Source organism: Ptychodera flava, chromosome 8, assembly GCF_041260155.1.
Source record: "Ptychodera flava strain L36383 chromosome 8, AS_Pfla_20210202, whole genome shotgun sequence".
Taxonomy (NCBI): domain Eukaryota; kingdom Metazoa; phylum Hemichordata; class Enteropneusta; family Ptychoderidae; genus Ptychodera; species Ptychodera flava.
In genome coordinates, this window is record NC_091935.1 from 36,818,346 (window position 1) to 36,842,199 (window position 23,854).

At 39.1% G+C, this 23,854-nt stretch overlaps 1 protein-coding gene across 1 annotated transcript; it reads left to right on the forward strand.

Moving 5' to 3' along the window:
* Nucleotides 1-588: 588 nt before the first annotated feature.
* Nucleotides 589-22,858, forward strand: LOC139139212 (proline-rich transmembrane protein 4-like). The gene is made up of 3 exons (XM_070708043.1): nucleotides 589-2,691; nucleotides 18,254-18,432; nucleotides 20,571-22,858. Exons 1-3 carry the CDS (start codon nucleotides 1,467-1,469, stop codon nucleotides 20,823-20,825), a joined length of 1,659 nt encoding a protein of 552 aa, XP_070564144.1. The 5' UTR covers nucleotides 589-1,466; the 3' UTR covers nucleotides 20,826-22,858.
* Nucleotides 22,859-23,854: the final 996 nt, after the last annotated feature.

Here is a 23,854-nt window from a genome sequence, read left to right on the forward strand (position 1 = left end):
TCGACTTCGTTCTGTTGTCGATGAGTGGGATGTTGGCATTCACATGTCTCTCGGTAGAATGTATGGTAAATTGAGTAAAGTGGCTCGGCTGCGAACCAACAAGTCGACATTATTATAGTGTACCAGATGTGCTTGCACAAATTAATTTTTTAACGTTGCTACTTTTACATTAATACTGTTCTTTTTAGACCAGCGTCAGCACGTAACATTTTGAAACTCTCTTATTTTATCATGATCTCAGACATATTTTAACTCCATCTCTAACATGCAAACTTTATATATTTTTAATAACTATTCCGACGTGCATTTTTACTGAATAATGGACATGGATGTTTCTTTGAATTGTCATGGTTCTGCTGATTTTTTTTATGTCCTATTCGTCTTTTGTTTATTTTAGTTATATACTTTGTGTTATATTTTATTTCAAACAAACGTGTTATTGGGGTAACCTATTGGTAAGTGAGTAAATAAATAAATAAATAAATAAATAAATAAATAAATAAATAAATAAATAAATAAATAAATAAATAAATAAATAAATAAATGTAAGTGACAAAGACAGCAGAAATGGTAACCAATTTTCTATGGTACGATATACACACACACTCACATTTATTTACTTGAAATAAGTCCCTCTTAAAAGCAGTGTACAGAATTGCAGTGTAGGCCTATATCGCTCAGGACAACGTTGGTGGGTCGAAACAAGGTGTCATGACGTAGGGGGACAAAGTCAGCAGGCTGTATTCCGTTTCTATACTTAATTTAAATAGTCTATGATAGGGCTGAAGGTAGCGGATTACGCAAACATTCAAAATGGAGGTCAACCCCACACGTTTTGTAGAATTGAGTCAGAAGTCGAATGGCATGTATTGATTGTGAGCAAGCTGAACGAGAAACTAAAATCTTCATTCGCCTGGCCGTATGTCTAATATAAGGTCACAAAATGGTATAAAAGTAAAAGCTAGAAGTCGATACACTCAGAAAGCGTTCGATATGTTTTATATCGGTGTTTCAGAGAAAAGCATGATAAACTGTGACTAAAAACTACACGTATACATTACAAGCCGTGGGAGAGCGACAGTCTCCTGTAACAATTTTCCACCCTAGATTACGAATCGTGTGGACAAATACGGTTACCCCGGACAAGTGAGGCAGTCGCCCTGGAATGACCCGGAGAACTTCTTGCGGATGTCGTGTCGCATACAAAACTGTTTTTGCGGCACAGAGAAGGCACAGACGATGGTTTGATAATTGAGTGATCCCATCCAAAGGGCATCGAAAGACTACTTGAAGCAGTAATCGCGGCGAACGTGACGGCATTCTGAACCTGCTCCAAGAAATTTAAGTAACTGGTCAGCGATGCAATATTAATGGTGGGCTAGATATGGCGAAGTCTTGGTATCGAATTTCCGAGCTCTGACCGCAGCGTGATTTCCTCCTCCAAGTTGTTATTTTTGAGACGTAAGATGTCGCTTGCACGCGAAAAGGATCTTACCACCGAGCGACTCGTGACTGTCATTTACCTCACAGCGTTTTGTTTTTCAGCCACTCCCGGAGAAGGCCTCGCCCCCACGGGACCAGTTCCTGAAACACTCGAGCCAAAAGTAGTGAACACAAGCGCTGCTCACACGACAGCTCAATCTGTTGACGGTAGCGCTGCCGAACCTGAAGGCGAACCTGAGCCCTCTCACGTAAAGAACGGCACCACCGATGTCACGGAGGTAATATCTTCAACTGCAACAAGTGGAGGTACGACGAACGTTAATCCATGTCATCATTTGAATGCTACGAGCCAGAGCGACGGACAAGATTGGCCGCTGCCGCTTTGCAATACGAGTCACGTTAAAACAACAACAACAAACACGATAACATTAACAGCGCAACCTGAAAACAATACCCCGAGTTCAGAAATGGAGGCCGAGCCTGAGGTCAACCCGGAAACAGGACCCGAAAGCGAAGGTACTGTTTCAGCAGAACCTGAAAGTTATCCGGAGGATGGAGCTGGCGATGTTATAGGTATAGCGGCTGAACCAGCTCCAGAGTGGAACCAGGCGTTCGAAACGTGGTCCAACGCATGGGGTATACATGTATACGGTTTCGGGACACTGCATGCTATTTTGGCCATCGCTTGCCTGTGGACACTCATTCGGTCTTACCGGAGGAAAGAAGATTCTGTAGCGTATTGCACATGTATTCGTATCCTTCTGTTAACATTTGGTGTAACACGCTGCCTGTGTCTGTACACCGATGCTTATAACGCTTATAACATTTTGCCAAGCCTGGCGTATACCCTAATCTGGATCGTGGGGGAGCCATGTTTTCTGGCGTCGTTCACAATCTATTTCCTGGTCCTTCAGGAGGCGACACAGTTCCGACCTGGTCGCAGGAGATTTCGTGTCAACCAAGGTAAATTCCTTTTCGGAGTGGTCTGTATCCACTTCGTCTTCGCCGTGCTCAGCCCGGTAGTTCTGTACTACACCGTCAGAGTCGGTACCGTCCTGCAGATAATATGCGGCTCGTACTATCTGGTCATCGGCGCTGGAGCGACCGCATGTTTCGCTTTCCTTGGCAAGAAACTGCACGGCCCGTTCCAGCGGATGAAGACTGGCAAAATTCAGAAGACGACGCTTAACAGAGACAAAAAAGTCTTGTGGAGAATTCTGACACATGTGTACCTGTTAGTAATGTCAGGTAGGTTCATAAATGCCTTGATATCAATGTGAACATTACGTGTTATTACATCAGTACCAACATTGGAACTTACAAAGTGTGATTGGTGATTTTATTCAATGACCATGACTATAGAAGCCATAGTGTACACCAATTTTAATCAACACTTTTCATGATAAAAGCGTAAAACTTTGGATCTGTGTCTGTGAACCTTCGTTTTGATTCCTGCACTATTCAAGTAACGCTTGCCTTCACGTGTCCCACTGCAGTATTGAAAATGTCTGTAAAGCGATTAATTCGTTTTTTATAGCTGTATAAATAATGAGCCGGCGCATACCCCTCCGGTAAAACGCGACTGAAAGACAAACTACATGACGGACTGGACTATGAATAAACCAATTTTACGGGATTAAACGTTATTGTTGCCCACAATGAAGAACGCGCAACGTTTAGGATGGAATACAAAACAAGATTCTTTCAAAGCGGTAGTTAACTTAACGAGCTGCCATGCTACTAGCATAGAACCAGCACGTATCTGCAGTAAACAAAGCGCAAATTTACCTTTTCATAAGGACTGGTATGTCCTATTAACCTCGATTTCATTTTTTTTTCACCCGCCCGGACTCCTGCAGTCAACGTTATCCACAGCAGCTTACCGATTTCGGCAACCTATATTAATCAACGCAAAAGCGTTCGTTTTAATTCGGGCGATGACGACGTGGCCGACAAATCAATTTTGGTTTATGTTTAGTTCTAAACGTTATGGTCATTATGTCATTTTCTTTTAACAGATATTTTAATCAAAATTGCCACCTGACGCCATCTCTTTCCTTGAAAATATGTTTGACTAGCTAATTAAAAGTACCCTTTGGGATAAACCTACTCGCGCGGCGTTTGTTTTCGCTTTGAAATTTTACAATGTCATCAGAATCAATATGTCTTTGAGACCCTAATTACCGCCTGAATTCACCCTTTATTCAGAGCGGGACATTTTGCACCAAACGTCCAGAAACCAAACCAACAGAATCGTTCCAGTATGCTGTTTTACATGTTGTTACAAATAAGATTTCGTATAACTCTGTGTGTGTGTGTGTGTGTGTGTGTGTGTGTGTGTGTGTGTGTGTGTGTGTGTGTGTGTGAGAGAGAGAGAGAGAGAGAGAGAGAGAGAGAGAGAGAGAGAGAGAGAGAGAGAGTCAACGTCCAGTACTATAATAATTGCCTTTATATCGATTTCTCTTTGAAAAGGTAAATGAAAAACTCCACATCCTCTTATTCTAGAGAAAAAGTAAACTATAACTGAGAGACTACTTGTTTCGATTAAGCTCATTTGCTTGTTATCCTCAGCAATGTTTACCACACGATCGATAATATATTATATTGCTGTGACATTATAACCATTATTAGTTTTGACCCTCGGGGTTGGCCTTTCGAGAGGACAGCTTTCAACAAGAAGTGATCAAATTGGGCAGGATGTTTTGTTAATAAAATTGTAGGTTCATGGACCGGGTTTCCCTGACAAAAACAAGTTTAATTCTCTATACACTTCCTCACAAAATGCCCTATTGAAACGGTAGCGAAGTCAATGCTTCGACCATGTGTGAGGCTGATGACGTCGCTCGCTGACGATCCACGCCCTTTGAAAAACAAAAACCCGACCCGAGCGATTGCGGAACTTTAGTAATTAGAGGGATTTCATGTATATTAATAGCGCACAAACAATCGCTCTTTGTTTTCAGTTTAGGCTATCTGCATGTACGTGCCTTAAATGGGAAAAAAAACTTTCGGAAGACAAGGCCGTGCATTCGCCTCGCAGTAATTTCACTATCTTGGGTTGAAAAGTGTAACTTGCGTCATTACCATTTAACTGACGCACTCTTTGTAGTTTGATAGACAGTTTGACGGGAACAACCAGTGGCCAGGCCTATCGACCAAGGAAACCCTGTTATGCATGTTTTTTTAAGGGGGGAGGGTAAAATTTTCAGAAAAAAGTAATGTAGATTTCTTGAATAAAAGGAGTCACTCCCACAAAACACGTTGAGTCATCGAAATCTGAAGCAATTTAGGAAATGGAGATACCTCCCTGCGGTCAAATGTTTGATTGTGGAAAAACTCGGTACCTATTAGTTACTAGAAAATTAACTATCACAGACGCAATAACCAAAATCAATAACATTGTGGATTTTCATCCGAGCCAATTGTGATCATATGGTTATTTCATCGTTGTGAAAACGTGTGTTGAACAGTAGAAAGCTTCAATAGTGGGACTTGGTACAAGTAAACGTAGATACCACATTTTATGTGTATAAAATTTACTTCACAACGTGCAATTTCCCAAGACACAATCTAAATTTGCATACTATATTTGCTATGAAAACGATATGTCATATTTTGACACTAGGAACTACGAAACGCCAAGCCCGTCATCAGTTCACGTGGTAAACTGCATATAGAATAGCTGTAACCTATTTATGATTTTTATTTCTAAATTATGTCATTTTCAGTTTCTTATTCAACTTCCTGGAGCATATTCGGAAACACGGTATTCAACTCAGCCTATGTATGCGTAGACTGCATTGTTATTGTTGACAAGCGAATTCTGGTCCGGACTTCTTATATAAACCATAACAGAGTGTTGACAAGCTTAAATATAGTATTTGTTTCAACATGCAATCAGTCTATATCTAAAGAAAGTCGTCGCTCAACCGTAAATTTCAAACCAACAAATTGTCTTACCACTGTTTCGCCGATGACGCATTTTTTCTTCGATTCAGTAACGTTGCCTATGACAACTACATTCAACTAACTCATGGGCAAAGTCACAGGTGGGTGAAAATTGTGAAGTCACCCGTCTTTTCTATAGATTGACCTCCCCACAAGATGGCCCGAGACACCCACATACCGACGCATGGGGAAAGTCGTGTGTGACAAGCCCTTATGAGTTTTAATCAATGAACTGAACCAACAGTGTGTACTATCATTAATTAGATATAGCATACAAACAAAACAAAACAAAATGTTTGAGTCTGCTTATGCTGCCTTCATGGTGTGTACATTACATTCTGCAAGTCATGTCGTGAATATAACAAAACAACAGCACGTAAACTGCTGAAGTCTTACATAGGTTGCGTAAATGATATTCCTTTTCATATATATATATATATATATATATATATATATATATATATATATATATATATATATATATATACATATATCATCATAATCATCATCATCATCATCATCATCACATATTATTAGCTTTGCGGATGTAGCGATGTAGCGATGTCACCGATATCATATTTTCCTCTGTTGAAAAGATCTATGACAGACTTAAGCTTATGTTTCGAGGAATGAGTTTTAGACAAATATAGGTGTTTAACATGTTTGCGTTCTTGAACATCTACGATATCAAATGCACACCAGTCACGTACTGTGAATTCAAATATGGTGCATTGCATTTATTTCTATGCTTGAAGTTCCATGCGTTAAATTTATGTATTTGGGTCAGATAACGATGTGTTCACCTCCAGACGACATGCTCCTCAAAATCACTATCTCGTGGCGGCGACCTATTTATCTTGTACTACAGTATATGGCCAGGATACCTTTAAGTCAATCTCTAACATCGCATGGCATCGCCTACTTTTTTCATGGCCTTTTCACTCTGATCAATGCGAGTTGTTATTTCGAAATGTAAGACACAACCAACGCCATTTCCCACCTAAATATTTGTATACGATATGTGTATGGGAAAACGGACGGACGAATTTCTTCTACCAATCCGCATTTTTAGTTCATTGTTAGAAGGTTTTCTGCACCTCAATCGTTTCAACTCTCTGAAAAGACGATTGAAATTGCCAGCTAGTGATGAAATATGTATTCAAGAATCACACGAGCGGGCACGGTCTCATGGACGATATACAATAACCAAACAACTCTGCGAAGAAATCTCAGCCAAAATACATAATCTGTGATGTGCAACAAGTGTTGATACAGTAACGCCATCTTTATACCCCACTGACTGCTCGGTATGGGCAAGCGAATGCATGTAATTACTGGAGAACCATTTGATTTCTGGGGGGGGGTGGAGGAAGAGGGTATGGGAGCAAATTTTTTTTTCCTGTCAGAGTGACAGCAATTTTTTTTCTACTGTCAGACCTGCATCATTTTTTTTTTCCAAATGGAGTAGCAGTGCAAATTTTTTTTATTGGTCATCAAGTTTTTTTTTATTGGTCATCAAGTTTGTAATGTGTTGTATATAAGGGAGCCGTCATTATTGACGGCCTGAAACTCCGAAATTTCGAGTGACCCTCCCCCCTTCACCAACCATGATGAATTTAAGTAACCTCCCTCTCTAACTCTGAAATTTTGACCATTCCCCACTTAGAAAAGTTAAATACCAATACATGTAATTACAGCAACAGTAAGACCTTTCAAATCTTGATGTACCCTGCTAGACTATCATCAGTTATCTCATGATGGTTCAAAAAAGGTGAACACATCAAAATGAAATTCAAAGTCACAATAAAAATAAAATATAAAAGATCACGCAGTATCTAACCATATAGTATTGTTTAATTTGGATGGATATTATGACAGGGTTTTCACTAGGATATCTGACGGGGCAGAATTTGAAAGTACAGGGGGAGAACATGAGAGAGGCTTAGGGGGAAGTGTCACAGGGGCTTTCCCCTATCTTACATGGAATTTTTTAAGATATTGATGTGTGCAATGGTGCAGTCTGGTGCAATCTGAGAGTTTTTTTAATTTGTTTACTAAGTGAAACTATTAGAATACCCCAAGGGGGGAGAGCACGAGAGGGGGGTTCCCCCTCTCGTATTGGAAATTTTGAGAAATTGATGTGTTTAATGGTGCAATCTGAGAGGAGTTTCAGTTTATTTTGCACTCGGTAAAACTGTTTGAAAATGACATTGAACACTGATATTTTTTACATTTTTGCATGATCAGTTTTTGAGTCACAATATTCAACAACCAAACAATGACATACAATTTGTGAAAAACAGTTCTGTTTGCCAGAGACTGAAGACAAATGAATATACAGGAACGGAAAATCTGTGACCTTCTTGTGTCATTTCTCCAGCTGCCAGCTTCTAATGAAAGCCTGAATATGGTATGTTTGCGATCCGGTGTTTGTGGTCAGAAAAACAAGGCTCACACATTGTATTTCATCATATTTGTTGTTCCTCAATTTTTCATTGTCAAGGTACATCTTTCTAACAAATTATATTGAGGGGAGAAAATAATATTGGTTTTAACACTAGTTTATTGACTCCTGTCTTGTGTTTTAAATTTTCACAATTTACAGAAGTCAAATAGTCCCCTTTAGATAGTGCCTATGCTATTGAGATATGGCAACAGAAATCCTGAAATATGATTTCTTGGGTCAGAAAATGGAAGGAAAACATTGAGTGTACTGAGGTGTAAAGTAGACCCATGTAGTGCATGCTTATATCATAAGTGCTGGGAAAAGAAACATAAGAATTGCTTGTGGTAAAACATTTGCGCCGCCTATGGCGGCGCGCCGGCAAAGAATACATGAGAATAAGGTTTCCAAATTTTGCTTATTTCTGGTGCATTGTGACAATTTTTTTTTCTCTTCTGTCTGTTATGACAATTTTTTTTTTCTCAGGCCATGACAGGATCAATTTTTTTTTCTTCTCTCTCACCTGGTGACAAATTTTTTTTTCTCAAAATCCTCCATACCCCCCCCAGAAATCAAATGGTTCTCCTTACTGGCACTATACGCGGTAATTTATCAGGCAAGCAAATAGCTCTCACTGTGCAACATACCACAACATTCTGACAACATGTTTTTAGGCGGAGAATTTATGACAACGTACGCTCTATGTACACCCCCTGTAATATTACAGGATGTTTACTTCTATCCAAGAAACTCTTAAAACAGAACCTCTCCTAAATCACCATCGATTTACTGTCACGCTGATGATAACATCCTTTTACATGTAGTTCGCGCCAGTCAGTCACCTGTTTCTGCTAGAGTCGCTCCTATAATTTTGAATGTCTACTTTCCGCGGTCATCCGAACCAAACAGAATGGTAAAAGGTCACAGGTCATCTCCCATGGCGCCATTTTGGTGCAGTGTGTGACCTCAGATGTAACCACTTGTTGTAAATACCATTGTTTTTGTCGTCTCAGCCCTCGATTAAGACATAGTTGCAAATCTAGGCTGCAGAGATAGGCGTACAATGACCAATGACGTCATCGAAACCCAACTGCACAATTTGCGTAGTATGCAATGCAATATAGAAAAGAAAATTATTCTCTAACTTTTGAACTATCAGTGAACACGTCTATGCTTTGTATAGCTAAAAATCAGTGATCAATTTCAAATGAACTTTTTTTCAATTTAGGTCAAGCGTATGAACCAAAACTTGTACAGGTGAATCTTTAAATTTCAATGTCAACTGCATGAAAGCCATGACGTATACTTCCTGAATATTGTGCTGAACTACTGTCATTCAAATGATTTTCAAAATGGGGAATGTATAATTCGACCGTGGTTATTGTTGGTTAAACAAAATAATAATTGATCACCTCACAATGTGCTCTCCAGGAATGAAGGGCAATTTTAAGCCGCCACTCGCACAGTTGGAGCGACGGTGTCACAGTGGGGTCAAATCACACAGAGGACGAAAGTGTCACAATACGACCCAGCCACAGAAAACAGCTGGCCTATACCGTGACCTTTCGAACGTGCCATACGATTTTGTCAGGCCGGATACAAAAATATTACAGTGAAAAGTCCATTTGTGTTCCATTATGCAAATATTTCAAACCTATTAACACCATTAGAATATTCTCCAACCAGCTGTCTACCCCCCCCCCCCCGGATAACAATTATTTGAAATATTGTCGCATAAAATTGTGGGCAATGGACATGGTCTATGCTATTGCATAAGTTCTGTTCAGACTCGGCGCTCCGCTTGCAAGGCTTTTGAAGAGCGTACCTACACTGGAAATCTTCCAAAATAAACAACGTTCGGTGTCCGAGAAACGCCCCCGCACCAGAAACTTTGAGCTAAATGTTTATCTTTACCATAAAAAATTCAGTGTAGAGCTACGCTGTAAGATATTGCATGGGAGAGACACTACAGATATTGTACTTTCCTGTTAAGGAAAGTAATCATATACATACACCTTTTCCGACTCATTTGTCTTCCTCGACATACTGGGAGAGACTTTCCTCTTCAGTTCCCTCACTTGTATATGTGGAAAAGGCGCCGCTTAGATTTGATCCGAATCAGCTAAATTTTACACGACCTAGAGGTGGAAAAGACCCGTCGATCATCTTACTTGAGCAACAAGCGAAGTCTTGACGAAAAGAAAAGCCGAATATTAGGACGTACTGTAGCTGTAATTTTTTGACAATTTGTTTGAACTTTTTACAGTCTCCTTATGATGGGTAACCGTTCCAGGGATGTTTCTAATTCATACCTTCATTCAGCGGGGAGTCGGGCGAAAATTTATAGTACCCTACGGCAAGTCTTAAAAGGGAGTTATTTGTGATAAAAATTCAAAGGTCATAAATTTTACCTTGTAGCGATAACGGAGTTTCAGAGGCGAGTGCACGCTCAAGGGCGGATATTCACATTTGTAGAAATAGTCTTGTGACCTTAACAGTGTTAAAGTCATCGTGATGCCATCGAGTGGTGAACGCGCATTGTTTTTGGCCAGCTTTACAGATGAACAAGCGTATTCTTCGATTCTTTAATCTCTTGGTGAGAATTGCAGAAGTAGTCGCAGTGAATTATAGAGTGAAGCAGAAGTTTATCTTCCCTGGGTTAAGATTTATTGTACAAAAACTTTAGTAACATCCTTGGAACGGTTACCCACGTGGCATATGGCAGTCTTCCTTCACGTGCAATTTTTGTCACTCACACATATCTCCTATTTAATAGAAACGGTTCTACGTGTCTTTCAGAAAGTCGGAGTTAAATGCCACATAAAACATTTTTTTTACCATAATGATTTTCATTTTGATTTGTCTGATCAATTTATAATTTTTCCAAGTTGTTGTAAAGTCATACAAATTAAAGCTCCGTTAGCAATGTAACATTTTAATTTGTCTCCCATCGTCTTTTTTTGTAATACAATTTCTTTTTCTACACTAAAACTTATGTCGAAATCCCCAGCATTCAACAACCCACCTGGTACTTGTGTCACGTGACACCCGACGTCGTCGTTTACAGTGTCCAGACAAGGATTCATGTGTCAACAATAATAATGCACACGGCACTCACTCATTGTTTTGACATGACTAATATTGTATTTTCACTTAATTTAGACGAATAAAGAAATTCGCCAGGATGGGCGACTTTCTCCGCCCGCCCCCGAAATAAAATGGTCCGCCCCTAATTGAAGTTATAATGAACACCCTGAAGGCCAGACTTGACACATGTAACAGCTATCATTTTGGCACGACTGCCATTATTGTCCATTATCAAACCATACTGCTACTATCCATGCAAATTACACCATTTAGTACAGACTGTGTGTCTCACGTACAGCAAGACCTGGCAGCTTCTTAGTTGTTTGAAGAACTTAATTTTGTTCGGACCTTGTGCGAGTTTTCTCAGATCAAGCCGAGAAGGATACCACCAAGATTTGGCAGGGCGTGGACACCGCTGAGAGTTGAATACTCGTTGCAGTTCTTACCCGTGTTTGAGAGATAACTGGGTGCATTTACTGTCTCTGATTAAGGTGGAATGCGCCTCGAGGACAGATATTCGGACTCTCAAATGTTTACAATATTCTTTTGGCCTACCACTTGTGGGGGTTCGTTTTTAAGCTTATGGAGCAGATAAAGTTTTCTCCGGCTTAGTTTTGTGAAAATCGTGAATTTCAATTTTCCCCTTAGAGATAAAACAGGTATGGCGGTCATTTTGAATTTGCAAGCATTTTTTAAGGGTCATGAAATTTCACGTATGCATTTGGGGAGGGTCATCATTTTTGCGCAATTATACGAAGGCAAGATGTGTCCGATACAGTGCTTTTCCAAAACATGTCAAATCATTATACATCGGAATGTTTTGGTCAAACTATTAACAATTTTCCTCTACAAAACAAACTATATCTGTACATTTACATATGTTTGATATTATGTAGATATATTTTGCTTGACGTCTGAGGTAAAAAGTACATGTGTGTACTACATAAAATTTGATATTTGGATTCCATCAAAAATGTTGATTCACTATGGTAGAGCATGAGAAAAAAACATTTTTCCAATATAAAGCTAGCAATATCTGTACAATATAGACGTTTGATAATTGATATAAATGTACTTGGTAAGAATAGGGTGGTTACAAGTACATATAGGTACAAGAAATTTGAATTTGGAATTTCACCAAAAATGTTGATACACTATACATGTGAGCCTATAGGAAAAATATGAATATTTTTTTGAAATCAAAACTAGCTAAATCTATGCATTTATAGACGTTTGATTATTGGTATTTATTTACTTGATTAGACCAGGGTGGTTATAAGTGCATGTGTGTGCAATCACCAAAATGTTGATTGATTCACTTTACACTGTAGTCTATGAGGAAACTAAGCTTATGCTTATTTTTTTACAATACAAACTAGCTAAATCTGTGGTTTCATAAATGTACGTGATGAGAACGGGGTGTTTAAAAGAGCAAATGTTAACAACAAAAAATGATATTGGAATTTCACCCAAGTGACTGTTTGTAAAAGTTGAAAAAGTAATCTTTGAAAGTTGAAAGGTCAAATGAGAAACTATATATCAATTAAGATATTATTTATACGGACTGTGACAATCGGGGGGGGTATTGTTTTTTGCGCTTGAAAATTTGGGAAGGTCACTCTTTTTCTTGCAAACGCTTTTGAAGGGTCACTATTTTTCGCGCATCATCATTTTGAAAAACACTGCACCCCCCTCCTGCAATTTCTGTCCAGTCCCTAAGTACCGGTAATTTGTTTCTCTAATACCAAAAGTTTGCTCTGTGATCCCCAACTCTTAGTTTTGACTTGAAAGAGGAATGGTTGAAAGTTTGTTTGGTGACAGTTTTAGCTGAGTCTTTCATTTTCGAGACGCGAACTACCTCAATTGTTAATAAATAAAATTTGGGGACCAGTCCGCTGGACACTCAGTTCAATCGAAGAAACCCTATCGATGACTTTCTCATGGGAGAATCTTTCCATGAGATACTTTTCGAAATCAAGCACAGGCTACATTTTAATCGACTGTTTGCGTTGCTGTTGGGTAAATGGTATTTATTGAAGTCAAATAAATATAGGTGCTTTACAAATGCTGTAAAAACTTCCGACGCAGAAATATGGCATTTTTTTTCAGCAGCTCCGACCATTGTCATGAAAATCTAGACAGCGTCGGCAAATCGAAATTGATTTTATTGCTTATTTTATCGGTAAACTTTACATAATATTTTTCGAATCGATTAGGAAGTTTTATTGATTAATATACAGTTAACATACAAACCGTTTCCATTAGTATGCGAGTCGAGTTTGCATGAAATACTTCATGGGTCCTTTAAATATAACGATTTTATTTCACTGTTCTAAATCTGAAATCGATTCAATTACGGCGAGTCAGGCATTATATCACAACGCACTCCTAAAACTACCGCCAGCGGTCTCTGTTTATTTATCGGCCTGTGTCGTGTTTGGTTTCCACTACAGCAAAGGCGGCTTTTTCAGTTCACATGGATATCTGGATATGGGAAGTGTTAATATAACTCGGAACTTTTCTCATCACTTGACTGAAAAACGGAATAAATTGTGCCTGTCAGTGCCTTAACGTTCTGGTTGTCAAAAGCAATTTTGACGCAACAGAGTAAATTCAAACATATATTATTGTAGAAACGATACGAGGCTGACTACTTAATGTCTGTGGTAATGTGATGTCGCCTGTAGGCAGAAAAGCTTCACAAAAAATTATTGCTGGCAGTCGCGCGAACTACATTTATTAGTATTACCGCCATAATGGATCGCTATTCATTTTCCGTGATGTTGGTTTTGAAATTTAATCATTAGTGTCTCTTCTCATTTCTTGGTTTTGCATTGCCCCCTAATTGGATATGACGTTTATCCATGCGCGATCCATCCCATGATGAACATAGTGTAGCGCCATCCGGTTTGCGGAGTGAGTCAACACACATTTTGATCTGTATATACTACATACTGTATTCAGCACAAATTTACTGCAATTAGACACATTACAGTTGTTCGGATGACATGCGGCGCAATAAAGCGTTGCAGCATCTTCGACTCGGGCGGAACGAAATGAGTCACGAAAGCATAATTTTGAAATCTGAACACTGCCAACTAATGGGCCTCATCGTGTCAAAACACGTACATTCCCTTTGAAGTTTTGCGATCCAGATAAATGCGGATCTCCCTGGAATTGTGTTATTTACGTCAGCGCTGTAATTGACTTTACTTTCTTGCTAGTTTCCTGTTAATGGTTTATTTCTATCGTATACTTTGCAAGACATATTGTAATAGAAGTATATATCTTTTTGCGGTGTGGTGAATTTACACAAGCCCCTGATAGCTATAACTTTTGATAATACTTTCGTCATCATGTCATTGTTTTCTAACATAAAAATGCATTAAATTATTGTATATTTTTTCGCTATAATATGTTAAGACAAAAAGTATCGGTCTTTCCATGATGAACTCTGTAAACGACGCTACTGTTTGTTATTGTCGATGATTAGGCCAAAGTAATCAAATTCTTTGTTTTGCGCCCCGCATGCGAAGGTTTTTGGAAGTGTCCATGAAAAAACATGCGGTGTATTTTGATAGGATCTTACAGCGTATTTTTAATTTCTACAAATCTTTGTTTAAAAATTATTTTAAGTGCGCTAAAACACCTGCATGTTTCCAGAATGTCACACATTGAAGAGTAAATTATGGAGGTGAAAAAGGACTAGTTCCTGCTTTGGTTCTTGAGTAGGCATGGAAACAAATCAAGTAAATATAAATTGCACATGTATGTTTTTGAACCACTTACACTCGTACCTTTCAAACTTTTGAGAGGACGCAAAACAGAGAATTTAATCTCTCTGGCCTTGATTTTAATTTTAAGCACGGAGTAAAACTCGGTTGTGAACGATGAAATTGCACATACACCGACATAGACATAAAGGCCTCGTTGACAAGACACAACTAGAAATTTCGACATGTACACACACACACACACACACACACACACACACACACACACACACACACATATATATATATATATATATATATATATAGGTGTGTGTGTGTGTGTGAGAGAGAGAGAGAGAGAGAGAGAGAGAGAGAGAGAGAGAGAGAGAGAGAGAGAGAGAGAGAGAGAGAGAGAGAGAGAGAGAGAGAGAGAGAGTCATAAAATATTGTACAAGCTGCAAAATGTAAATTAAAGCTAAACCAGTGAACACTGTCAGCCAACGACGATAACAGACATTCGCAAACAATGTCATGAAAATACTGAATCAAATGTCAGAGCGCTGGACCGTTCGATGTTGTTTGGGAAATCGTTGACATCAATCGTAGAAAGCAAATAGAAGAGAGTACTTATCTTCAGGTACGGGTTGATTCAATGCTACATGGGTATCGATGATTTGCTGAGTACCGGTTGAACAAACCTACCCGTATTAAATAAGAAATGACGGAATCACGTTTCCCTGGTGACATTACAGAAAAAATAACGTCTGTATCTTGATCCAAGTGCGTTGAAGGCCTTGGTACCGACTATAGAAAGGGCTTATTATCTGCCGGAATGTATTGAAATTCAAATGTGAGAAATTTTGAAGCGAATAAACAGTGTAGCTACTCTGCTATTGGCATTGACATCCAGTGCCAGCATAACATTCAAGTATTCATAACGGGATTGGAATAATGTACAGGACACAACAAAACGCTTTTAATATCAATAATGGGACTCTCATGTATAGAAACACGTCCATAAGTTAGGGAAACCTTTTCATGATTTCATCTACCGCCGCCGCGATGATTAAGTTGAAATTTTCAGATATTGTCAATGAAAACTTTTCACCAACCTTTTTGAAACCAAGAGAGATAAACTTAATCGTCATTCTGTACGAATTTGTATCAAAAGACCAAGCTGTCAGAAATTGAGCTGCCTTCGATGCAAAAAGTATGGCTATTCCTCCTGGTAACTCTATGGGTAAAATAATTGTCAACTTTTCATGAAAATGAGACGATGGACGCGTAGTTTTGATCATTGCATCACAGACTCGTGCTTTTTTTTCTGAGTGTACCTACGTATTTACCGTTTGTACCTCGAAGATATCGAAATTGCCGGAAACAAGTTCAGATAATGACCCAATACGACGCGAATCTAGTCGCACCGTAACCACAGCGACTGCCAAGAAAATGACGTCGATCCTTTTGTATCTCATGAACGAACTCGTGACGCGGAATACAACTTTCTTATCGAGTTGAATATGACCGAGGCTTATTCAGTTGGTGACATGTCGAAGTAAAGTAGTCTACGGTTGTTAGTAAATGCTATGGAAGACTTTGTAGGCGAGTGTTTATGTGTATTCTAAAGAGCGCACCTCGGGACAGATGTTCGGACTCTAAAACTTTTACAAAACTTTTTTTTTGCTGGACTCTTTTGAAACCCATGCAGAGTCAAGTTTTCACCTGGTTCTTTCTTTGAAAATAGGAAATTTTACTTTTCCCATAGAGATAACACAGGGATGGCGATACTTTTCCCCATAGAGATAACACAGGGATGGCGATCATTTTGAATTTCAAATGCCGGCAAATTGTGGGTAATTTTTTTTTTCTCTAGAAACAAATTTTACACGCTAATCCCTGATTTGGAAAGGGAATAACTGGCAGTTTCCTTACGGAGAGTTTGGGCAAGGTTTTATCTTTCAATTTCGAGTTGAAAAAGTACCTTCATTGAATGAAAAATGCTCAATTTTGCAAAAGTCATGTTAAGTTATTCATAGGTTCTTTAGCCCACACACATCAAAGTTCAAGACTATATTACTATAATATTCACGCCACATTCAGTGATACATCATTTTCATAGTTTCAGCATTGAAACGTGTCCACAAGTCGATATCCATTTGGAGACTTGTTTTGACAATTTTCTACAAGTTCTGACAATTTTGAAAAGCGCCGTGTGACTTCAAATGGCGACAGATTTGCGAGTCTCAAATGATTATTATACACGGAACTGAGTGAATCAGAAATCAGTAGCGCGGGAATGCCAGAAGTGTCTACGAGTGTCGTCCAAAAACAGCGCTGGCATCACATTCAAGTGGGGATGATCGCACTCGTCAATTATCCTGTTGTGTATAACTTTAAATTATGTACCGACAAAGCAAATACCCAGTCCGCTTCCGAGAAAATTCTGCTATGTTAGAGAAGATCGTGATTCTGGCATCATGGTGGCAGCTTTTAACGATTGCCCCTAACTATTTAGAGTGCACACTGCCATTAGCTCTTGGCAATACAAGTCCTAATGAAAGCCTGTCTTTGAAAATTTTCAACTCCCGTCGCATTTACACAAGTGTAATATCGTCGCCCACGGAAAAGCTCAAGGCATGGTGTCATGACCTGTACAGAACACAACGGGCCACACGCGAAAAATATTATGTTTACCGTGCTTGCCGCCCGGTAAAGTTTCCTTCATACCCTTGAAACCGATCTCATTCAAATCAACTTTAGAGATGTGAACGGTCCTCGTTGTGTACGTGGCTTTCACGTTTGCTGTCGTCGCCGAGCATCAACTTAAAAAGTGAATACCGTGGACGCAGAAAGAGAAACAAAACAAGCCAATCCCCTCATCAATGTGTTAATAATTAAATCGTGTTGAAGTAGTCCTGTGTTGCTACCACTTTGCAAAATCACTGGACGTATGAGAATAAAATACCATCTGATCAGTCGTACAAGTGACTTCATCTTCTGACTGTTCCGATACAGCCGTCTTTCTAATCTTGCGTTGTCGAACACGTTTATTCTTTAAGCTTATTCGTGACAGTGGTAAGACCTGCTTTGTCGGCACATATACTGGAAATTATTGTATTGTCGAAAGTGCTGATTCTGCACGCAGCTATGACACTTATTGATGTAGATGTAAGAATGTGTGTAGAGTCGATAGGTTTTTGTGTCAACTCATCTTAGTCAAGTTGGAACACTGCGCCACCGATGGGTAAACATGTAAACGAGGGATGGCTCGTATAAGGAAACATGACCAGTAATGGAGCCGTTGTAACCGATCCAGAAGTAACGCTCTGACAATCACGTACATCGACATGTTGACAGTAAACTAGCCTTTTTAGTACACTTTTAGTCAATCTTACAGATTTCAATCAGTAAAAGAAAAAAAGGGAAGAGAAATATGACGGTGGATCCATGATTACAACGAGTTCATTATCGTATGCGCATCATGGTTTACCGTAGTTTGCAGTTCTCGTCTATACGGCAATAGAGTTTTCAAAAACGACTTTTATCGTGCATACGTATAGCCTCTTTCCAGAATTTGAAACTATTGACGATTCGGAACATTTTTTCAACATCTTTTCAGGCATTCTAATCTGCGTGATACATCTATACGGAATGTTGGGCGTGTACGGTGTGCTGGCCAAAGGAACCGACAACAGCTACGTGAAGCCATGGCCATGGTGGGTCTTTCAGACCGTGGCGAGAATTTTGGAGTTGACAGTGGCCTTTGTTCTATTCCGTGCCGTAAACAACAACCAAAAGGTAAGAATCGAAACCTGGTTATGACTTCAGCAAACCCATTTTCATCCAAAAACTATCGAGGAAATACACTCACAAGAATATCGGTTCGACGGGCGATCGACAGGACGGGTTTGAGTATCAGGAAAGCGGAACTGAGGACTCGTATTTACCACCATCTAAAGTTTGGTTCAGTGTCAACGATTCCATAGGAGTATTTTTAAGTAACAGGAACGAGTACTGAATCAAAACTATCTAAGCTGAATCTTAACTAGACTTGGTTCCATAATCTGAGCTTTTATGTTTTTTCTTCACTGTTTTTTTTCCGCCAAGTGTACTTCCGTGTTTTTTTATTTACCACGTCTGCAAATCGCGTCCAACCGCACGACCCTACCTACTGATGCCTTGCGAACAATCCAACCCCCGACTCGTGAATCACTTTTGTTAAAGTGGGCAATCACTACAATTTTCACTTGACAGTGCGAGTCGTGACTGGCCGGAAAATGGGACAAGCGGCGACAATGCGGAATTTTAATCAATACCAATTTTCCTAAGTAACCTTATTGCTATTGAAACTGGAATAGTTGTGAGTTAAATTAATTAGAAAGTAAAAAATGATAAAATATGATAATAGAATAAAAACAAGGAAACGTACTTACTGCGTTCATGTGCCGTGACCGTCAAAACACGCATGATCGACATTGCATTAAGATGTCAAATTAATATTGATCATACATGTATAGTGATGTCATGATATGCAACACTGCCATGAAATTACCGATCTCCAACAATAACTCACATTCAATATAAATACATTAGCACCGATTAATCTCCCTGTCGACTCTTCAATTAAGTATAATTACCAACATGTGACATGATTCAACAAAAGTGTCCTCGGGGATAAGCCGAATGTTATTTTTTGTCACGTCCTTTTCTCTTCACAACATTAATATGTCAAACTTGTCTCAAAACATAGCACTCCCGGCATAAGATATTGACCGTTTTAGCAAAAAAGGCGTGTTTACCTCTACTTCTGTAACACTCCATTTTAAAAATTCGTAAAAAAAACCGCTGGTGTGCTACACATTCGAATAATATTCAAGTCGACAACTTTTCTGTTAGACTGTCGACAGTCGTTTGCGCCATTTTCTTCGCTGCTGTAACACTGGACACGGCTGAGTGAAGGGCTGATGTCTGCCTTCGGCACTCGCAGTCATGCATTCGAAATTCCCGACTCGTGAGTTCGGCGCAACGCTTGCGACCCCCGTCATCCCCACTCTCGATGCGCGAGAGAATTTACCGATGTAGAAAAGAAAATGCATAAAGGACTGTCAACGGTCTAATTTTCTGGATGTAGGACATAGAGTACGCGGGTCTGTGAAAAAATTAAGTAGCGCGGGGTTTTGCATTATTTTCATGATTTTTATATAAAATAAGGTTTTGTAATTGTACTCGTTGGCAAATATGGGGAAGAGCAGTTTTTGGATCCGTACATAAGCAATACCTGGGAAATTTACTCGATCATGTTTGCGTTTGCGGTCCCTCAAAAATATGGCCCCCAGTGTACATCTTCATTGATATCTGAACAAGCGTGCCAGGTAGGTGAAATGAACACACAATAAAAAGCAGTATGATGAACTGACCCTCCTAGATTCTGACATGTAAATGGCCAGAAGCTGTAACTTTTGATGTTTTTTTCGCTGCTTTTTGTTTTTGATGTCAACTGCAGTTTCTTCTACTCCCCAAAAGCATGTTGAGATGCACCGTATTTCAGCTTGTCAACTCAGCCTGTACATTGTGTAGACAGACTGCATTGTCATTGTGACATGTAAACACTTATGTAACGTGTCTCGTCTTCAGATGCTGTGCCACTTAACAAAAGCAAGGAGTCTTTAATGACTGGATTTTGATAATAGCTGATCAAGGAAGTGAGAGAAAAAGTTGGATGGTCTTTCAATTTTGAAACACGGAAACTGGTACAAGCTGACACACAATTGCGTTTAGGAAATGAGAGTAAATATTTTCGGGCTTGACGAAAAACCACTCTAGAGGCGTTCCCTTTTTGAGCACAAAAGGTTCATATTCCCCTGGAGTGTAGTTTTTTTACAATCGAAAATTCAATACATGATAAGGTTTATGATTTTCTGTTTTTCCTCCGTCAGACAAAACAGAAAGTCCAAGACGTGAAAGGCAGACTTGACTCAATCAACGCAAACACCACATCGTTGACGTGTAGGGACGAAACCATGAAGGTAAGCGTAAGCGACTCCACGCAGGTGGCGAAGACAGAAGTGAACGGTAGCGGTTACCACGGTAAGGCGGGAAGTTCCGGGGAAGAATGCCATATGGAATCTACACATTCACAAACAGGCGATGACGGGAAACCGATTTTCGGCCACGCCGATGTCATGGTCTGAGTCAATGCAGAGGACGCCCTCACACAGTATAGGCGGATATATAATATAATGCTAATTATTTCTTTGGATGACGATTCTTTTGAACAAATGATAGGTTATCTTTAGGATAACAAGATGATGTGTTTTAAAAACAAATCCATACAATTCAAAGTGATTTATCGTCTACAGATCTCCTTACAGCAAAAACAAGGCAGTACACATTCATTGCGCCATGAAAGCTCTGAGATGTGTACAAACACTCCTGATAATGTTAGCCAGAGTCCTGTATACTCAGAAATCATTAAAGCCAATATAAAGAAAACTCTGGATCGAGGGGACCTTTGAACAGTAACAGTGTTATAACTGCATGATGCGTGATAACAGGATATCAAAGGGATTGGAGTAAACTTTATCGACATGTTGTTGAACACAAATGCTGGCTGTATACTATTATTATAAACTGAAATGCAATTCTACACGGTCGGCAGATCTAGAGTTGTCGTTAGGTCTCATTTTGCTGGTGGGTATTGCAATAGCACACAGACCTGACAGAGTTTAAGATTGTATATTACCCTCGAACCATATCACTATCACATTTGACTTTTTTAGTCTCTGGTCATTAGGACAATGGCAAACTAGGTGTAGTTAGAAAAATGTGAACCAAGGCCTCTTTTCTCTTTCCTATGGAACCAGTGTACGGTTATTCTGCAGCACAAGCAGTAGCAAACTTAAGTTAACAAAATGTTCATCAGGAGTAAGCCATTAATATCTGGGAGACAGCTTGGAAAATATGGTAAAAAATCTGAGGATCTACTCACAGCCCCTCCACCTCGTTATGGAGGCGGGGATGGGGACTGTGATCTACCGTAGACATCAACATGTCAGGCCTAAGTCGGCAATAAGGAATAACTGCGACCGATAAAACATGAAGAAGAAATCATATTCTGTGAAAAAAATCCATCGAGTTCACTTATAATAATACGAAATATTATTAGGAGGCTTTGGTTCACCATATGTCGGTAAACTACTCTATTCAGGTCCCTAGGACATCATATATCCCACCCATTAACCAAATTGGGAGTTGTGGATCAACACCATACCTTTACTATTTTACTCGAGGTAAATTTCAGACTTTTTAGGCGATTTTGATTTTGAACAAGATGTTATTGTAGTCGCTCTTTCCTGTTCGTGTAAAGCTGAAGTAGTCTCTTGTTCAGATTCATCAATAACTTTCCGTAGTTTGAGACGAAATATCTTGCCAGTGTATTGTAGTTTGGTTCAATTACTGCAGAAACCTTGTTGGTTCACATTTTGCAAATGGTAACCAGAGGCATACACAACGATACAGCTCAAAATTACGCTTACAATTACCTCGCGGCAGTGTGAGGGCGCCATGCCATCAAGGACATCCAATCCTTCCCGTTGAAAATAAAATTACCTTGTGCTATCGCAATACATTTCCCTTGACTTTTATGAATTCTTTCTTAGCTGTATGTTTAACATGTCTTTGACCGATAGAGCACAGTCATTTCCCTCACCATAGCAACCAGATATTAACTAAGCTAACTTTTATCATTAAATGTAATTTGTGTTGAAAATGTACTTTGAAGTTAATTTATCTGTGGCCCTTGGATCGTTTTCAGTTTCAAAATCAAAATCAAAAATGAATCAGATTGACAACGAAGCGTGTTGTACCATTATTTCGGTTGGTAATTCGGTTCATAGCTTTTGAACAAACTTGAACCTTTGTCCAGCTTTGGTGGCAGAGGTCATAAAGGTCAAAAAGGGAATGACCTCTGAAGGTCATTCAAGCATGAAAGACAAAGGTAAATTGTATATTATTAAACTTTCTATAAAGCGGAAGGCAGTACTAGTGCAGAAATACCGTTTGAAATTTGCATTTGAATCGCAGCACAAAGTGTTCATGTCAAAAGCAAGCTTTCAAAAGGATTTCTTTTCTCACGCAAAAACAGAAAACAAACAATGTGAATTTTTTGACGTGTGCTCTATAGTATTTAATTGGATTTAATAAAGTAATTTAGAAAACAACAAAAGTCTTGTAGCTTATCTTTATGTCAAATTTGTATACTTCCCCATTTCTGTCTTTCAATACTTTTAAGCATGAGTGCTCTGCATTATCGCACAGCAGCTCAATACTAAAGCGAGTAACGTTTAGAACACTACACGGTTTTTAAAAGTCATTTATTACCTTCATTGCATCAACAAGCTAGCACACCAATCACAAAATGAAAATTTACTGCGTGTGCCAAATGACTGAAATCGCCCGTGGGTTTCGGTTAAGTGTACGTGGTTTTACAGGATTTCCCGAAGTTTCCAGGTGATTTAGAATAAGTTACGGACAAAGAGGCCCATAGCTCTCACAATCTCAATCCTCAGGGTCTGTTGCGAGTACCAATATACTAAATTTTGGGGTTTTTTTGGTCATGCCGATACATCGTTGCAAACGGGAAATCCGAGGCTACGTGGTTTACCGCTACGTCGTCCTCCTTTATTTTTGACGCGAATATGGAGGCGAGGATGTGCATCTAGTCCAATCATTATACGTCACTCCTGTTGATGTCTTGTAGTTAATTGATAAATTAAAAAGAGGTGGCATGGTATAATTCACAAAAAAAGTTAGTTTGAATTGAAGAAATGAGAACATATCACCAGCCTGTAAAGTTAATAGCTTTACTTCTTGGAACTCAACCAAAACTGATTAAAAGCGGATGCACCGATGACGACATTTCCGCCTCTGCTTGAAGTTCTTTTATTATAATAAATTACTTTGTTTTAGACTTATAAATATCGTCCATACACATAACATCAAATACTGACTGCCACTAACCAACACCAGAAGACAGACAAAATGAGAGAGATTGTTGTTAGAATTAGCTGCTGGTCGTAGGGAGGCGTACGTCGTTTCTATCATCATCTAATTTCAATCACATTATGTATGTAGGACTCAACCACAAGTTTATTGAGCTCACAAGTAGCGCCCCCAACGTAACATGTAAACATTTTTTCACTTGATAACACACGTTTATTTA

Bases quoted from the DNA above. Each gene is read 5' to 3' on its own strand.
- LOC139139212 (XM_070708043.1), top strand. From the start codon at position 1,467: ATGTCGCTTGCACGCGAAAAGGATCTTACCACCGAGCGACTCGTGACT. The intron at 2,692-18,253 runs GTAGGTTCATAA...ACATCTTTTCAG, and splicing joins GTACCTGTTAGTAATGTCAG to GCATTCTAATCTGCGTGATA. The intron at 18,433-20,570 runs GTAAGAATCGAA...TTCCTCCGTCAG, and splicing joins CCGTAAACAACAACCAAAAG to ACAAAACAGAAAGTCCAAGA.